The sequence below is a fragment of the Arachis ipaensis genome, chromosome B3 (assembly GCF_059453495.1).
Source record: "Arachis ipaensis isolate K30076 ecotype BB chromosome B3, ASM5945349v1, whole genome shotgun sequence".
Taxonomy (NCBI): Eukaryota; Viridiplantae; Streptophyta; class Magnoliopsida; order Fabales; family Fabaceae; genus Arachis; species Arachis ipaensis.
The window spans coordinates 21127144-21144499 of record NC_142438.1 but is presented as its reverse complement, the minus strand read 5'-3'; the positions used below and the strand labels follow the sequence as shown (position 1 = coordinate 21144499).

The window sequence follows — 17356 nt, the reverse complement described above, 5'->3', positions numbered from 1 at the left end:
TACAATAATTAACAAACCCAAATATATAATTGGGCCTTTTCCCTGGATACAAACCTCTCTTGTTTTTTTCTTTAAAAAAACCATGCTGTGTAAAAAAAAAATAGCTTGCAAATATTAATAAAAAAAATCGTACTTCTTCCATAATAATAATAATAATAGTTAGTTTCAATTTTCAATGTAAAAGTTTAATTTTCAATGCAAAATCTAGTTTTTAATGTTGATATATCCGTAATAGATCGGTTACATATTATAATTTGATTTCGAATATTATAAGATCGGTTATGGGGTATATATATTATAACTCGGGTTATAAGATTAGTCATTAATGTTAAAACGTTTTAATATGATTTATTTGTCATTGATACAATTCAAAAATGATGAACAAATCTTAAACACTAACTCCAATTATAAAAAGAGATTCTTTCAAAAAAAAAATTATAAAAAGAGATAAATGAAAAAAAAAAAAAGTGAGTGATATGAGAATTGCTTCTAACTTCTAAGATAGAGCTCAAAGAGATATTGTCCATCCAATTCTTACGTCCATTTTTTCAGGCCAGCCCTCCACACACTTGAAGCAGACAAAAAAGGTAATTTTTTTTTTAAAATTGAATTAAAAGACCTTTATACCTCATTAGTCCTATGCCCCCACCCTTCAAATTATTTTTCTTACCTTAAAAATATGTTCATTACACAGTTTACTGTTTACCAAATAAATTTAGTATGAATTATTTTTTACAGAAGTAATTACCGAGTGAAACACGAAAATATAGAATCATCCCAATTTCCACTATAATACAAAATTAGAAAAAAAAATTTAAAAAGGAAATACAGCTACAAAGCACTTAATTAATATTAAAGTCAAACTAATTATGATTGTGACTGGAAATGAAAGTGACGCCGTGTGAAAGATCTTCTAGAATTCAAAAAATTAACAAGCTTTGAAAGACGTGCTTCTACAGAAAAATAAAGCACTCCATGGAAACAAGTGGGTTCTCAATGGACTCTTCCTGCAAAACGGCGTCGTTTTTCTCCTCAGTCTCCTCACTCTTATTCTCACCACTGTCATCACCTTTCTCCTCTACTTTTTCCACCGCACCCTTCGCCGCTGGCACCTCTTTCCGACCACCGGAAATAGCGCCTGCCTTGCCCGCTGTGCTAATCGCCCTGGCACATGATGGCGACCTCGACCGCCGGCCGGATCCTTCGCCGGCGTCTCGACGTACTCCGGCGGATCCCACATTGAGCTTCCGGTTCGCCGCCGAACCCGATTCCCTGCCGCGAACCGGCCTTAAACCACCGTGAAGCCTCTTCTCCGGCGACGGCTCCGACCTCCTTGCTGGAGACTTGAGCCTCCGCTCCCTTCCGGAGGCGACATTGCCGTCACAGGCGTGAGGGCGCTTCCTGGACGGGGATCTGTTGCTGTTCCACTTATGATTCTTCATCATTGTTGTTGTTCCCTCCCTGATGCTTCTTTTGCTGGTTACTTCTTCTTCTCTCTTCTCCGTAACTGTGGTAGCGGTGGAGAAGCTTCCGCTGATGCTGCATGGTTCTTCTGAGAGCTGAGACACTACCTCTGAGACTTCACCTTCTTTTTTGTTGATGATAATGGGGTTGGGAATGGGATGTGGGTTCTTTGATTCGATTTTGTCATCAGGGTTTTGAAGAGGAGGCAGAAGGGTGTCCGATTCTGGCTTCAAAATTGGAACTTGATTTCGTTTGGCAATGGGTGTTTCTGATAGGACCTCTTTTACAGACTCTTCCTCTAACACTGGTGGTGGTTGCCGCTGTGGTATTTGTTGGTTAAGGTTTGAGTTGGGGAGAGAGGGTGTAAGGTATTGTTGGGGAGTTTGATTATTTTGGTGATATGAGTTTTGGTTTTGGGTCTGGGATTTGCTAATGCAGCAACCCATGTGGAGGTTTGAAAAAACAATGCGAGAGGGTTAAAGTTTTAGAAGGTTAGTACTTAGTAGTGGGAAGAGTTCATTGGGGTTCGGTGTTCGGTGTTCGGGTATTGGTTTGAAAAACTGCGCACAAGAGACAGTGTAACGGCTATTGAAGTGTAGTAGAGAACGTGAGGGCAGAATTGGGGAAGATTGAAACGGGCCAGATTGTAAATTGAGAAGGGTAATAAATATGAATCACGCACCAAATTGTTTAATTAAATTTTAAACTAACTATTATTTCTAATTAAGAAAGTTTTGAATACTCTAACAAAATTATTCAATTTTCGGGTTGGACACTTCGATTACAATTATATAAGATAGGCGTTAAAATCAATTACTAAAATTATTTATTATATACTTTTTTTGGTGAGCAAAAAAAAAAGCCAAAAAAGCTAAAATAAATCAATATGCGAGTTTGCAGCAAGTTCTTTTGTGGTTAGAGCCAAGAATAATGATCAAAGCTACCAACAGCATCCTGTTTTGCTAAAATGTCTGCAACCCTGTTAATTTTTTGAGGAGCCAAAGAAAATTAGATTGTGATATCACTACTAGTCTTTATGTCAAGCACCTTGTTAAGAAGCTGAGATTTACAATGAGATTGAGGAAGGTTTCATTGATTAACAAGATTATAGGTCTCAATGGAGTCAGTTTCATAAACAAGTTTACAGACACCATGCTCTAGAGATAATATGAGACCACACCAGATTGTCCACAATTCAGCACGAAGCACACTAACACCTGGGACCTTCCCAACACTGCCGACCACCCGAATACCGACATCACCCCGCAGCAAACAACCAAAACCAAATCTTCCAAAATCAATAAAGATACGAAGAGTGCTAGGGGCCGGAAAATTTGTGATGTGTAGCTATCAATTAACCATCATCTGTGATGTGTAGCCATTAATTAATCATCATCAGTGTTTTTAATAGTGAGAGATGACATATAATGGTGTAGGATTACTCACTTTTTTTTTTATGATTAAGTGCTAGTCAAATTTTAATAAATGTGCTGACCCTCTAGACTTTCTCTAAAAACACTCCCATCACAATTCACTTTATAGCCGAACCCACTTGTAGTTCACCCATGCCCCGGGATGGTGGAGAGAAGATAATGACGCTTTCCGAATCTCTTCAAAAAAAAGTCTTGATTTAAAAGGTATCACTACAGAAAAAAACGTTGAGTACCGTCGGATTTATCGTCGGATTAATCAAATACATTCGCCGCTAAAAAAATTACCGTCGAATTTACCATTATTAGATCTCTTCTCTATCGTTTCTAAAACCATCTGATTTTTTTTTTAATTGTCCTTAAAGCGTTGTCAATGGTACCAATTGAAAAAATTCTCTCAACAAAAATTCTACCAAAGACTTTTTGAACAAACCTCCCATCCCCGGTAATAATTCTCCTTCACTAAAATCACCACATCTGCCTCATCCTCCTCACAATCCGATTCTTGATGTGAATTTCTTCCTCCACTCAAATTCATAATGAGAATAGTATGAATTAGTGCAAAGAAAAGAAATTGTAGATATAATGAAACAGGTCCAAAAAAAGGATGAAGAAAAATGAAAAAAAAAAATTGAGAGATGAGATTATGATGAAGAAAATTGAGAGAGATTAAGAGAATTTGATAATTAAAAAATCCTCTTGTAGACACTACTTTTAAAATTCTAATAGAACAAAAAAATATTCCAAAAATACGTATTTTTTGCACTCCTCGCACCAGAGAGACTAAGGTCTTTGTATCATCTTTAGACAAATTGATAAATAATAAATTTTTTATTTAAATAAAAATGCTTATATCATGGCCATATTTAAAAAATTTGTATCATAGAATAAATATACATTTTTGTTCATGTTTATTATCTCAAAAGACACGGTAGTTTTTCATCCAAAAAATGACAAAAATAACATGTCATGTAATATATTATTTTTTTACTTAAAGTTATTGTCATTTTGGATAAAAAAAATAATATATTTATGATGTAAATAATTTAATTTTTTTTTTACTTTTCAAAAACTATGTTGTGTTAATCGCAAATAATTCTGTATTGTCTCCTATAACTTACATTTATCTATCATTTTTAAAAAGTATATAAAACAAGAGATCATCTTCGTTGTTTTTTTTTTTTTTTTTAAAGTGAGAAAATACTCAAATTAGGAATTTTGTGACATCATCGATACAAGAGTGCAAGTATTGTTTGCAATCAGAAGACATTGGTTTGCCCATATCAACTTTTGTAAACGCCATATTTTTTTTTTTTTTTTGGGTATAAATAATACTGTGTAGAGACTAGAGACGGCTAGAGGCCCACTAGCATCGCATATTGTTGTATCAGATGACCAAAAATCGGAAAGAATTAAATATCTATTCCCGTTCTACAAAAGGATACTTCTACATTGTCTAGGGAACAATAAGAAAAAAACGTATAGACTTAAATTGGAAAAAAAAAAAGTTGTTAAGATGTAGAAACTTGTTGTACTATTGTTCTTTTTTTATATATATAAAAGAATGATTATTACAATAAAAAATATATACAAAAATTAAAAATTATATAAATTTTAAATAAAGTTTTTTTTTGTTATTAATTTTTTTATTTTATTTTATACTCTTATATATGTGTTTAAGTTATTTGACTTATTTTTTAAAACAAAAATAATTTTAATGACGAATATTATTGTGAATAATTTTATTAAAGTTAAAAATTAACAAATTAATAATAAAAAATTGTGTTGTAATTTAATTATTTTTTTTGTATTTGATTTTTAATTATCATTATTTTAGATTAATTTTAATTAAAAAATTTATACGAGATAATCTGTTATTACGCTAACTCACTATAAAACAAAATGGACAAGTATTTTAAGTCCGCTATATTTAGTAAGACAAGCCGATCCGGGATTTTGAAAGAGGGAGGGAGGGAGGGAGATTACTATTTTTAGAGTGAACTACCAACTTGGCCTCTGTTTATTTTTTAGAATAACAACACAACCCCTCACAATAAAAACAATCTACTTCGGTTCTTGTCTTCTACTTCCGTACACAATGCGATCTCTGTGGGTGTTTTTCTATCACTTCTGAACGAAAAATACTGACGTGTCAGGTTCAGAAATGGACAGGGGTCTAATTGTCTCTAAATTCAAATTAGTTAAGGGTTTATTTGTCCCCATTCTTTAAACAATATCTTTTTTAATTTTTTTATTCGTTATATTAATATTTTTCAATAAATTATTAAATATATAGTATAATAAGTACAACATAATTATAAATTTATTATAAATAATTCTCAAATATAATTTTTAAATATATATAAATAATAAATATTAAAATTCGATTAATATATTAATAATAATAACTCTATGATATACTATTAGTATTATGATTTAGATAATTTTCACAATAAAATAAAAAATGAACATATTATTTGATATATAATAAAAAAATTTTGAGTAATAACAAATTTAATTTTTTTTTATCTTTTTAAACTAAATTAATAATTTTATTTGATATCTTTGTACTAAAATATATTATGAGTAGGCTACTAATACTAAATGAAATAAAATATATTATGAGCAGGCTACTAATACTAAATAATAGAAATTTGGGGTGGTTCTAACAAGGGAAGCTTTGGTGGAGAGAGAGAGAGAGAGAGAGAGAGATATGGTAGTAGCAGTGAGATAAGGGTAATTTGAAATTTTTGGACGATTTTTTAGGGTTTGGATAGTTTTGTCGTAAGTAGCCGATCTTTCATGGGTGCAACTTCAATTTTGTTGTTTTGTGGGTAGATTTGTCCGTGTCTAAAACTTTCATGAGTAGAAATGATAATTTACTCTTATAAAAAATACAAATTCTAGAAAAAAAATACGAGTTTAAACACTCATTAATAGAGATGACAATACGATGATTAGAGGCAGAATTTTTGCACTATTTAACTGTGTTGGACTCTATCTTATCCTATATAAGTCCTGTCTCACTTCTACTCACGACTAGTAAAAATCTACACCTAACTACGTTTTTAGTCTTTACAACCTTTTTTTAACTGGAGGCGAGTTATCCAAACCCCAATCCTACTCTAACTTTGAAATTCACCATGAACACCCCTTATCAGGGCAAGTGATTATCTAGTATGGGTTGCGTTACTATCCCTATTCACGTAAGCTTATATTATTATTATTATTATTATTATTATTATTATTATTATTATTATTATTATTATTATTATTCAAAGGTTCAAACTGAGAAGACATGTCAAATATATTATTAAAGCATTTACGCATTTAAATAGCTTAAGATTGGATCTACTTTCTATCAAATCAGATCAAATGTAGACTAGACTATGGATTCCTGCCAAGTCGACTGGCTTCTTCTGGTCCTATTTTCTATTGGTGCAAACTTCCTTCCTCTTCTCTTAAGACTTCTACCAAAAAAATAGCTAAATGAAAAGTATAATTAACTAATCAATTTAGAGATTAGACCATTTCTAGTAGAAATTCATTCCAATTTTTATTTATAGTTCATTTATCATAAAAAATAACTCTATATTAGTTTTTGTGTTACAAATAGTAAATACGAACTCAAAATATCTTTCTCTTCTCTATTAGGAGAAACTAAGTTTAGTCTCTATTGTGGTCCCACTTAATTAATTAATTAAAATAATTAAAATTAATATAGTTATTATTTTTTACAATAATATTATTAAAATTTAAAAATTAAGAAATAATTTACTATTAAAAAACATTAATATTTGAAAAAAAATTAACAACTTTATAAATAACAATAATACACAATATATAATTCGAACTTAAACTAATTTGTAAAATTACTTAATATAAAGAAAAACATAGTTAAACTCTTTAGTTGACGATAAGCATTCTAAAATTGTCATATGTGTTCAATCAAGTCCTCTTTCAGTTGTCGATGTTGCTGCCTATTCTGAAGTTGGGTATTTCTTTGGAGAAATTAATAGTATAGTGCAAAATCTTCATCTCTCAACTGAAGTTGTGATAAGCCATTTTCGACATCATCATACTCTAGGTCTGGAGCAAATTTTCGTGCATAAGTGTCTCTTTTATCCTCAACAATCATATTATTCAATATAATACATGCTCTCATTATGTTTGCAAGGTTCTTTTTTTTTTTTCCAAAAGCATACTGGACCACATATATTGCAAAGCGTGCTTGCAACATTTCGAATGCTCGTTCCACGTCTTTTTTTTGTCATTATTGGTATTGTGCAAATAACTTGTGTTTCTCCCATTGTGGCTTTGATATTGATTTGACAAATATGGCCCATTCAGCCAGGGGCACCCCCCTCCCCCCCCCTTTTAATTTTTGTTAAAAAAAAGGAATAATAGACATAGCCCCTTTTTTTTATTTCCCAGCCCCTCTCCTTTTTTTGGGTACACTTTTTCAGTCCTCCTTTCATTCATAAAAAAATTAGTCTATTTTTATATAACATTAACAAAGTATAATAGTTTTAGGATTAGTCTAATAATTTACTTTATTTAAAAAATAAAATATAAATTTTTCTTTTCTCTCGATATCTTCATTCACTTAAATTTCCCACTTTTACTTTGCAGCACGTAATAATTTTAGTAAATTATTAAACACCGCCCCCCTAAACACCGCCCCCCTAAATAGTTAGTCTAGCTCCACCCCTGCATTCAGCATAAATATCATATGTTAAATAGTATCCCATAGTATAATGATTATTATTGATAGTGTAATTTACTTCTGGAGCACGATCATTTAGAATATCATCAAACACTGTTGAACGATCTAACAATTTGATATCGTTATTTGAACCAAAAACTCCAAAAAATGCATGACATATCTAAAGGTCTGAAGATGTTACAACCCTAAGTACTATAATTGCAACCCCACGATAACCGCTCATGGACATACCTTTCCGCATCTTTGGACAATTTTTTCATTGCCAATACATGCAGTTGATGCTACACAACATACTAGGAAAGGCACGACCCTCTGCCATTTGTAGCAAGCGTTGTATATCATTTGAATTTGGTTTTCGCAAGTATTCATCTTTAAACACTGAAATGACACCTTCAACAAATTTTTTCAAACATTCAATTGTGGTTCTCTCGCCTATGCGCACATAATCATCAACAGCATCAGTTGCTATGCCATATGTTAACATTCATATCGTAGCAGTACATTTTTGCTGTGGTGATAAGCCTTTTCTCCCAATTACATCGACCCTCTGTTGGAAATATATATCGACATTTGAGACGGCGTCTACTATCTGAAAGAACACGTGTCTTCTCAGTCGAAATTTTTGTTGAAAAATGTCAGCATTATATGCTGGCTCATCTGCAAAGTAATCTTTGAAAAGGTGATCATGTCCTGCTTCTCGATCTCTGTTGATTCATCTACGAGGAGTTGGAAAAGAGATTCTCTCGATATCTTCTTCTTCTGAATCATTGAACAAATACTCATCGATCCAATTATCCATGAGTGTTATCTCACCTTCTTCTTTTATCATACAACGCCTCGTTAAATATATCATCAAAATTTTTAGCCATTTGTAGAAATATGATATTTAATTTTCTTTCGTGGTGAGAAACTAGTTTTAAATAGAGTTTGTGATTATAAATGTTTGGCAATTGATATTTATAAGTGCCATTGCAACATGTAGCTACTTTTTAACGATTAGTTTTACAATGTCTACTTCATAACAGCTAATTTTTTCTTGCTTAGTTTGAAACGGCTAATTTGTAACAACTAGAAAATAGTTAGTTTTACAATGCTTACTCTCATAAATAACAATATATAATAATATTGACTAATTTTAAAAGTTATATCACAAATGAATAAAACATGCTACATCTCAAAATGGAATAAAACAAAGTACATCACATATAAAAATACACGATGAAAATAAAATAGATTATCTAATTTTATAAATACAAAGAACCATAAAGTAAACTGCTTGTTAATTATTTTCTCATATGCAATCTGATGAAGAGCTCGTCATTTTCCACTCATTATATACGTGTCAGCATTAAGTATTTGCACATCTAATTCTCTTTTTCTTTCCTTAGCCATCCTTTCTATTTCCCTTTACTTTGCATTTATCTCAATTTCTTTATTATACCTATAAGTTTGTAATTCTTGTTCTTTCATTGTCGCTTGAATTTATAACTCATTTTCTTTGATTGTCATAATCTTTTTTCTTTATTCCCTCTCCTCTTCTTTTTCCTTTTCCCTATCCATTAGTTATTTTGTTTCCTAGCATTCTTGATATCTTTCTTGAGAGATAATTTTTTAACAAACGATTCAGATATTTGTGCTTTTTGCTTATCCTTTCTCTTGCTCTTCTTTAATCTTTGTGGTCGAGTGGGAGAGCCCATACTAGTTTTCTCAGCCAACGGTGCTTCTAAATTTGATGATGATGAGTATGCTCTAGTTATACTGACCTTGGTTCTCTTTTAGCCTCCACTTTCTGTTGGTAGTTGGCTTCTCCATTTTTGTTTCAATTGAAACATATTCCAATGCCTCTTAAAAGTGAATTTTTTACCATAATTTGTGGAATAGAGCTTATAGGCCAACTCCTTTATATCATCAGCTTTCAAACCACTCCTTATGTTTCGACTAACTTTATCGTAGTAACCAGCAAATTGTGCAACTGTCTTTGTTGATCTTATACCATTGTTTCTTATTTTCTTACATGTAACTGCCCCCTTTTCATGTCAGTATTAAATTCTACACAATAGTCATGGATTCGATTCCAAAATATTTTGACCTTTTGGTCGGTACCCACTATAGGATCAATTGAAACATTCAACCATGCACTCATCAACATCTCATCCTCTTTCCATTGCCAGTGTTGAATACTATCTTGCTTACAAGTTTTAATTTTATCATTATTGAGGTCGATAGCATCTAATCCACGAGGGTTGACAAAATCTGAATATTGCGAATTTGTACTACAATGCAATGTATCGGAGTTTGAGGAATGGATTAGAAGAGCCACCAACACCAAACGAGTCATGTCTCGGTGTACTGAATTGAGTTGAAAACGGCAAAGATGTTAGATTAACATTTTCGATAGAGGAGTTAAATATGAATGAAAATGGATAATGTGATGTGTGTGAACTTTAATTATGTGGTTGGAATATAAGAAATTGATTATTACAAAGAACTTGAAAATTAAAATTAGAAAAATTATGTGGATTTGAACTTTGAAATGTATTTAGTAGTGTAAAGTTTTGATTTGAAATTTGAGATTTTGAATGTTGAGATGGTTGGGTATTTAGATTTTGAGAATTTTTTTTTATAAATAATTGAAAAAAGAATTGAATTGGTTTGGATCCATTTTTAAACAAAAAAAAAAAATATTTGTAAAACTTTAGTTTTAAAAATTTGCGAAGAGACCAAAAAAAATTAGAAGAAATTGTGAGAATAAAAATATATGTAAGTAGTATATATAAAGTAATATAATACTAATTTATTAATGATAACGGTTATATGACCGTTATCTCATATTATATATACGTTTTTAATTTATTAACTTTGAAAATATTATATTTTCTTACTAACATATGTTTAAGTTTTATTGGCTATTTTTAAAGGAGTCTAAGTCTCTTTTTTGAGAACTCCAAATGCTTCGGATAGCATGAAGGAAAATTTTTTTTTTTTTTTTATCCAAAACTAAGTCCAAGTTTTTCGTCTAACAAACAGTGAGTGGACTTTCAATTTTTTTTTTTTTTTGGTAACTGAGTGGACTTTCAATTTTATTACCTTGGACTTGCTCTTAGCCTCTTAGGCTCTTGAAAAATGGTTGAAGCCGAAACTATTCCAAAAAAAAAAAAAACACTTGGTAAAAGTTAGGGACTTGGAATTTCAGAGCAAATATATATGTAAATTTGAAGTTTTACAGAGCAGTTAAATATATTGAAACGATCCTGAAGTCTCTTGTAATATAGGTTCTTTATAAAAATTTATTTTCAAAAATAAATCTGTTAAGGACTATTATCTAAAGTTCAAGTGGGTTAAGCTGGCAAAAATTGTGTACATTAAGGGTCTTAGAGCCGAACTTTGACAAAAAATTACTATATAAGAATATAATCTAGTCAATTATCTTTCAAGCCTTTTAGATAGTATACAGATCTGTATACATACTTGCTACCATCAGGATCATTAAAATTTATTAGTAAAATTAGTCATACTGACTCTGTAATTATGTCAGCAAGATTGTGCTATGGAACAGAATAACAGGCCAACGGTACTACAGCCGAAAACAAAATATCCTCATATTACATGACTGATGTCAATTTCGAACATGTTCCTTTCAGTGTAGTTTCTAAGTGAATTTCTATGAGCACCATATAAAAATAAGAAATTAACTGTGAGATGACCTTGACTTCCTTTTCTTAATTATTTTAAGGTGACGAGGACTTTTGATTCAACATGCTACCTACACAATAAACGTATTCTTACTTTTACCTTTGCAAATAAAATCCGACATTATTATCATTGTCATTGACTATGGTCAACTCGTTTTAGCTTTCGTGGTTGCATTGTTTAGAAGCTTTATAATATATTATCTTACTAATAACTTCATAATTCATATACATAGCACGTACACGTGATGATAATTTCACAAATTGAATTTTTATTTCTCAAATTCAAAACATTACTCTAATTTTGGTTTTGTAGGTAAGAATAAAATATAAATCTAAAATGTTTAGATAAATTTTAAAGTAGTTTTTAAATTTTTACTCAAGTATTAAATTGGTTTATGAATTTTTTTACTATTGTCTCAATTCAAATCCTGAATTCTTATTTTATGATTCATGTTAATCCTTCGAATATTTTTCTTTAATGACATGCTAATACAAACGATTAGTATCACCACTACAAGAAAATATGTTTTTTGCTACGCTTTTAAAGTGTGGCAAAAAGTAAAAAAAGCGTAACGATAGTTTTTCGTCACGTTTTTTGAGTTATCGGCACGCTTTTGAAAGGGTCACATCGCAAGGGTGTCGGTTGCTCTATCGCCACGCTTTATTTTTTGTCACGCTTTTAAATATGGCTACGCTTTAAAAGTATGGCCATATAGGAGAGATATGACTACACTTTAAAAGCGTGGCCATATGTGAGATATGGCCACGCTTTTAAAGCATGGTGATGGAGAGATACGGCCACGCTTTAAAAGCGTGGCAATAGCCTTATCAAATTTAAAAACAAATATACAATCATAATAGAACAAATGATGTTTAAAGGCTTTGATGATTGTGGTTTCCTATATAAACGCTGCTAACCTGCGTTACAACGCTACGATCCTTGCTCTTTTTCAAAGCTTCAAGCTTCTTGTTATCTAACTGCGAATAAAAGGTAAGGAACAATACGAAAATGACAACCACAACCACACGAATCATAACAGAAACAAAAGAAAATCCCAGAACATACGAAGAGAATGGCGGCTTGAGGAAAGTAGCAACATATATGATCACCAATATTCTTGGTGCTGGTTTTGATAATAAGTCTACATCGATGAAACCTGAGATTGCTGCAGCATTTGTAATTGATGCATTTGAACATTGGAGATGAATAATCCGTCTGAACCTACAAAGAATCATAACAAAGATATGATAAACATGATGGGTGAAAGAAAGAAAAATTCAAAACACCAAGGCCTTCACCTCCACTAAGGTGGGGGTGTAGTCCCCGCTTCCATCCTGCGCCACCACTACATCTGTCTCTGTTTCATTCACTTTCCATACCAAAAGCCTCCCATCCGACGTCATCACTCACTCTTGAAACCCGAGTGACAACAGATAACACTAAACCAAAATTGAAATGAGAACCCCAAACAACAAATTAAAATAAAATAATTAAAAAACCACAGCCACAAAAGTTAGAGAACAAATTCAAAATCAACAAAGATCAAGAATCAAGAACAGAACAGAAACTGGTAGTGAAAAATAGATGCAGACAAAATACAAGAACAAAAATTAAGAACAGAATCGAGCAATGAAAAATAGATGCAGTGAAAAATCAAGAACAGAATCAACTCAAGTACAGAACAGAAAAAAATGCAATAAAAAATCATAACAAAAATCAAGAATCAAGAATAGCAACCAAGAAAATACTAGAGAATTGCAGAAAATATGCCAACCAAGAATCAAGAACAAATTAAAAATCATAACTAAAATCAAGAACTAAAATACTTAGGAACATACCAGAATTAACTCAAAAACAGAACAGAAAAACAAATAGAAGCAGTGAAAAATTAGACAAAAAAATCAAGAACCAACCTGAGTCAGAGGCTCCATTCTTGATGACGTAGACAGAGAGTGGCAGAGTGCAGGGAGGAGTGGAGGAAGACGCAGTGGCTGCCAAAAAGGGAGAGGCGCTGGACGACGACGGCTGGACGGGGCTCGACGATGGAGGGCAAAGGGGCTCGATGCGATGGCACAGGAGATGAAGACGCTGCTACCTGCTGGCTCGATAGCGCAGCGAAAAATGAAAAGAGGTTAGGGGTTTGCAGCAATGGAAGGGAGCGGCGGCAGAGGGAGCATCGACAGAGGCATTGCGAGCGTCGGCGATGTTCTTCGCGGAGTGCTAGGGTTCTTCGATGTTCTTTGGAATGCTGAAGAGAGGGTTAATTGTCAGTGTTTAGGGTGAGGGACAATGAAGAGAGGGTTAACCACTACCATATCTGAACGAGTTAGGGTTTAGGTTCTTTGAAAGAGGGAGAAACGGTATAGAGCCAGTGCACCGGGAAAGATGGAGAAAGATGAAGTTTCGAAGAGAGAGGGTGTGCCAATTGTATGTGTAACTCATCAAAGTCATTTCGAAGAGACTTCATTGAAACTTTTTTTTTTCTTTGAAACCTTTTGGCCACGCTTTTGAAGTGTGCCAAAAAGACTTGTAGGAAACATCTACGCTTTTAAAACGACACAATATTGAAATCCTGTTGCCACGCTTTAAAAGCGTGCCTGTTTCTCTCTAAAACGTAGCAAAAAAAAACGTGGCCAAATCTCGAATTAATTGCCACCCTCATAAAAGCATAGCAAAAAAAAAAAAACGTGGCCAAATCTCTCTTCAATCGCCACCTTCATAAAAGTATGGCCATTGACCATTTTTAAAAGCGTGACAAAAAAAACGTAGTTATAGACTTTTTTTCTTATAGTGCACGTATCAAAATATAATTCGATCATGTATAAATACCAATTAATAATACATAATATATCGTCGTAAATAATATCATCATAACATAGTTATCATCAGTTCATCACCTTTAAAAAGTATATATATATAATATACTCATCAAAAGTGATGATGATATTCCATTATTCCCATTCACATTGTGTGTTTAGATTATACTACTTGAGGGTTTTGAGAGTGACTTAACTCTTCTAATTTTAATGGTCACTTTAATCAAATGCAAGCCCTAGGTTGTTGCTTTCTTTAATTTGATGCTCTTTTATTTATATCTGCTGGTTGATGTTTGGTTGGTGACCAATTTCTAACATTGCGGACAAATAAAAAAACCATATAGATATCCTCTAATTATTAATGAAAAATTGAGAATTTAATATTATTAATTTTGTAATTTAAATTATGTATGTATTACCCTATTTTAATTTAATAGTAATTTGACATTTATTTTCTCGAAAGAAGTTTGATCCAAAAACCAATATTTACATATTTGGAAGAGTGAAAAAAATCAATAAATTTTTCATTAAAATCTTGTGATGCATTTGAGGAATCAAATTCTTGAAAAAAGTGCTTATCTATCAAAACTTTGTTAATCGATTATTATTATTATTATTATTATTATTATTATTATTATTATTATTATTATTATTATTATTATTATGCGATGTTAATTTCTTAATATGAAATTTAAAGACTATATTTATATTTTAAATTTTGACATTTGGTTTTGGGCTTCCAATTACTTTATTCTATGATTTGTATTCATTAAAATAGACTTCAATCCTTGTTTAGTTGACCTTTATGTTGAGAGCAACTTAATTAGCTTTGAGATAATGAGATGTCAACATTTTTGGATAGTCAATATGTAGCTACGAAAATTTAGACGAAAAAAGAAAACACATAATAAAACTATCCGAATACAATAACTTAGTACACAATTCCTTAGTTTGAAATGCCTAAAATTCAAATGAAGTCGTCACTTTAAGTAAACTTAACCTAATTATCATCTTGAGTTTCTTTGAGCTATTATTAAGGCAACAAGAAATCGGCAAAAGTTTACATTAATTTTCTTTGTTTTAATTTTAGAGTCTCACTATACATACAAATATTTTTATGAATCAAGTCTAATCAAGTTGACCAAAACTCAATAAAAATCACTTCTACAAAGTACACGTTATAACAGATCATAGCTTAAAGTAGTGGAATAATAGTGCAGCAGATATTAAAAGTAGTGACCCGGCAACTTAACCCAATCTAAAATCTAGTTAGTTAGATTATTGTATAGCTGGCACAAGTTAGTTAGAATTGTAACTTAATCACAGTTAGAAAGTTAGATCAATTGAGTGCACAATAAATGTGATTGACTGATGTATATAAACTAATAGAGTCCCGCTAGGGAGACAATGAAATATCTATACAATATATACAATGAAATTTTAATTTGGCCCATTTTAAAATAAAAATAAAAATAAACCATCATTTACCCTAATTGAAAACCCCAATTTCAAATTATTCCCATTTACCTATTTTGACCGTAGTAACCCTCTCTCCCCAAAATCCCACATTGTCGCTGCTCAACCTGCCCCCAACCCTCTCGTCACCGCGTGCACCCGCAACCTGCCGCAGCTCGGACGAGAATTGCATCGCCCACCCCCTTCTGCAGCGCCCAGCTTCCGCACCTGTACCCGGTTGCTAGAAGCAACCGCGACGCACCGTTCTGAGCTGAACATCCTAGCCTTGCGTCCCCTCGTGCCGTGGACCAGTCATCGGCGCCGACCCGAACAGTAGTACCCGGACCTGCTTCCCGCGCGTCATCTCTGCGTCAGCCTGTTGCCCCGATCCTGCCTCCTGCGTCGGAGAGTTGATGTCGTGACCATTCGACAGTCCAGGGTCTCGTTAGTGTTAAGGCCCCCCATCTCCGACCGTCGTCAATCATCTACAGTTAGTGGGTTAATTTTCTTTTTTCAAGATTCATCTTTCTGTTGCTTCGTGTTCTAGACACAGTTTTGCCTGCTGAGATGTTTGATTGTACATGGTGGAAAACCGAATACATGCAATTTTAGTATGTGGGAACATGTTGAATAAGATGTTTGATGAGATTGTTGAAATTGATTTAAGGATAGCGTGGGAAAGGCCGCAAAATTTAGGTAATCTGGTTCAAATAGCATAATATTTTTCCCTCGCCTGGTTGTCCTTTGCATGCAGTGTGACATACGCAAGCTGATCATTGTCGATCTGTAGTTGACCCTAATTGGATGGTTACTTTAGCAGGATATCGGATGGTTGGTTTTGATGATAGTTCTTTTTCTTTTTCTGCATATATGCTGTCTGTTTGTGATGTTGGTGGTGGTATTGGATTTTAATTAAGAATGTAATAATTGAATAGAAGTTCTTAATTTGTTAGATGTTTATTATCAATTAAAATAGATGCTCATTTTACTATGTATGCAGATGATTTGTTTATTCGAAAAGTGGATGTTTATTTTACTTATAGTATTGATCTTTTGCTTGATTTGCTGAATTCTACATGTACATGCTCCACTAGTTTCTTTTGTTAAGTGATTTCGGAGTAATGAAGAAAAATTGGATTAGACTTAGTTAATGTTTTCTTGAATTGAAGTTGGGTTTGAGTTAGGCTATTTAAACATGGTGCACGGATGAAATTTTGGTTAATTTGTTAGATGTTTAGTATCAACTAAGACGGATGTTCATTTTCTTTAGAATAAGTTATTTAGCTGTAAAAGTAATTTGACTATCTCTTTGAGATTAAGGTACTATGTTCACTCTTAAAGTGAACAACAATTAAGTTCCATAAACAGAACAAGAAATGAAGTTTTTTCTCTCTCTTACAGCTGTTGGAAATCACAAGAGACAGCAAGGTATGATGCAACAGTAAAGTTGTTGTTGTATGACTTTGGTGGTCACAACCCAGAGTTTGTAGTCCTAGGAACAGTCTTAACACAACGGGAAAGGTTGCATGACAATCACCAAACCACACAATTGCACAGATGCATGCACTGGGTTACATGCTCAGTCTTGTCAATGAATGCATGAAGTTTCATGATCGATCTATTGGTTTATAATGTCTAATCATGCACTCAAATGATGTAGTGATCCAGTAGAAGGTTAAAGGTCTTCAATAGAAAATACCATGACATATAACATGTCTCATAAGATGATATTTTGAATTAAGATAAGAAAAACAAGTTTAATTTACATATGT

At 32.5% G+C, this 17356-nt stretch overlaps 1 protein-coding gene across 1 annotated transcript; it reads right to left on the bottom strand.

Annotated features, from left to right (window-relative positions):
* Nucleotides 1-781: 781 nt before the first annotated feature.
* Nucleotides 782-2086, bottom strand: LOC148570010 (uncharacterized). The gene has a single exon (XM_088509627.1). It carries the CDS (start codon nt 1908-1910, stop codon nt 954-956), a length of 957 nt encoding a protein of 318 aa, XP_088365753.1. The 5' UTR covers nt 1911-2086; the 3' UTR covers nt 782-953.
* Between the last annotated feature and the right edge of the window lie 15270 nt (nt 2087-17356).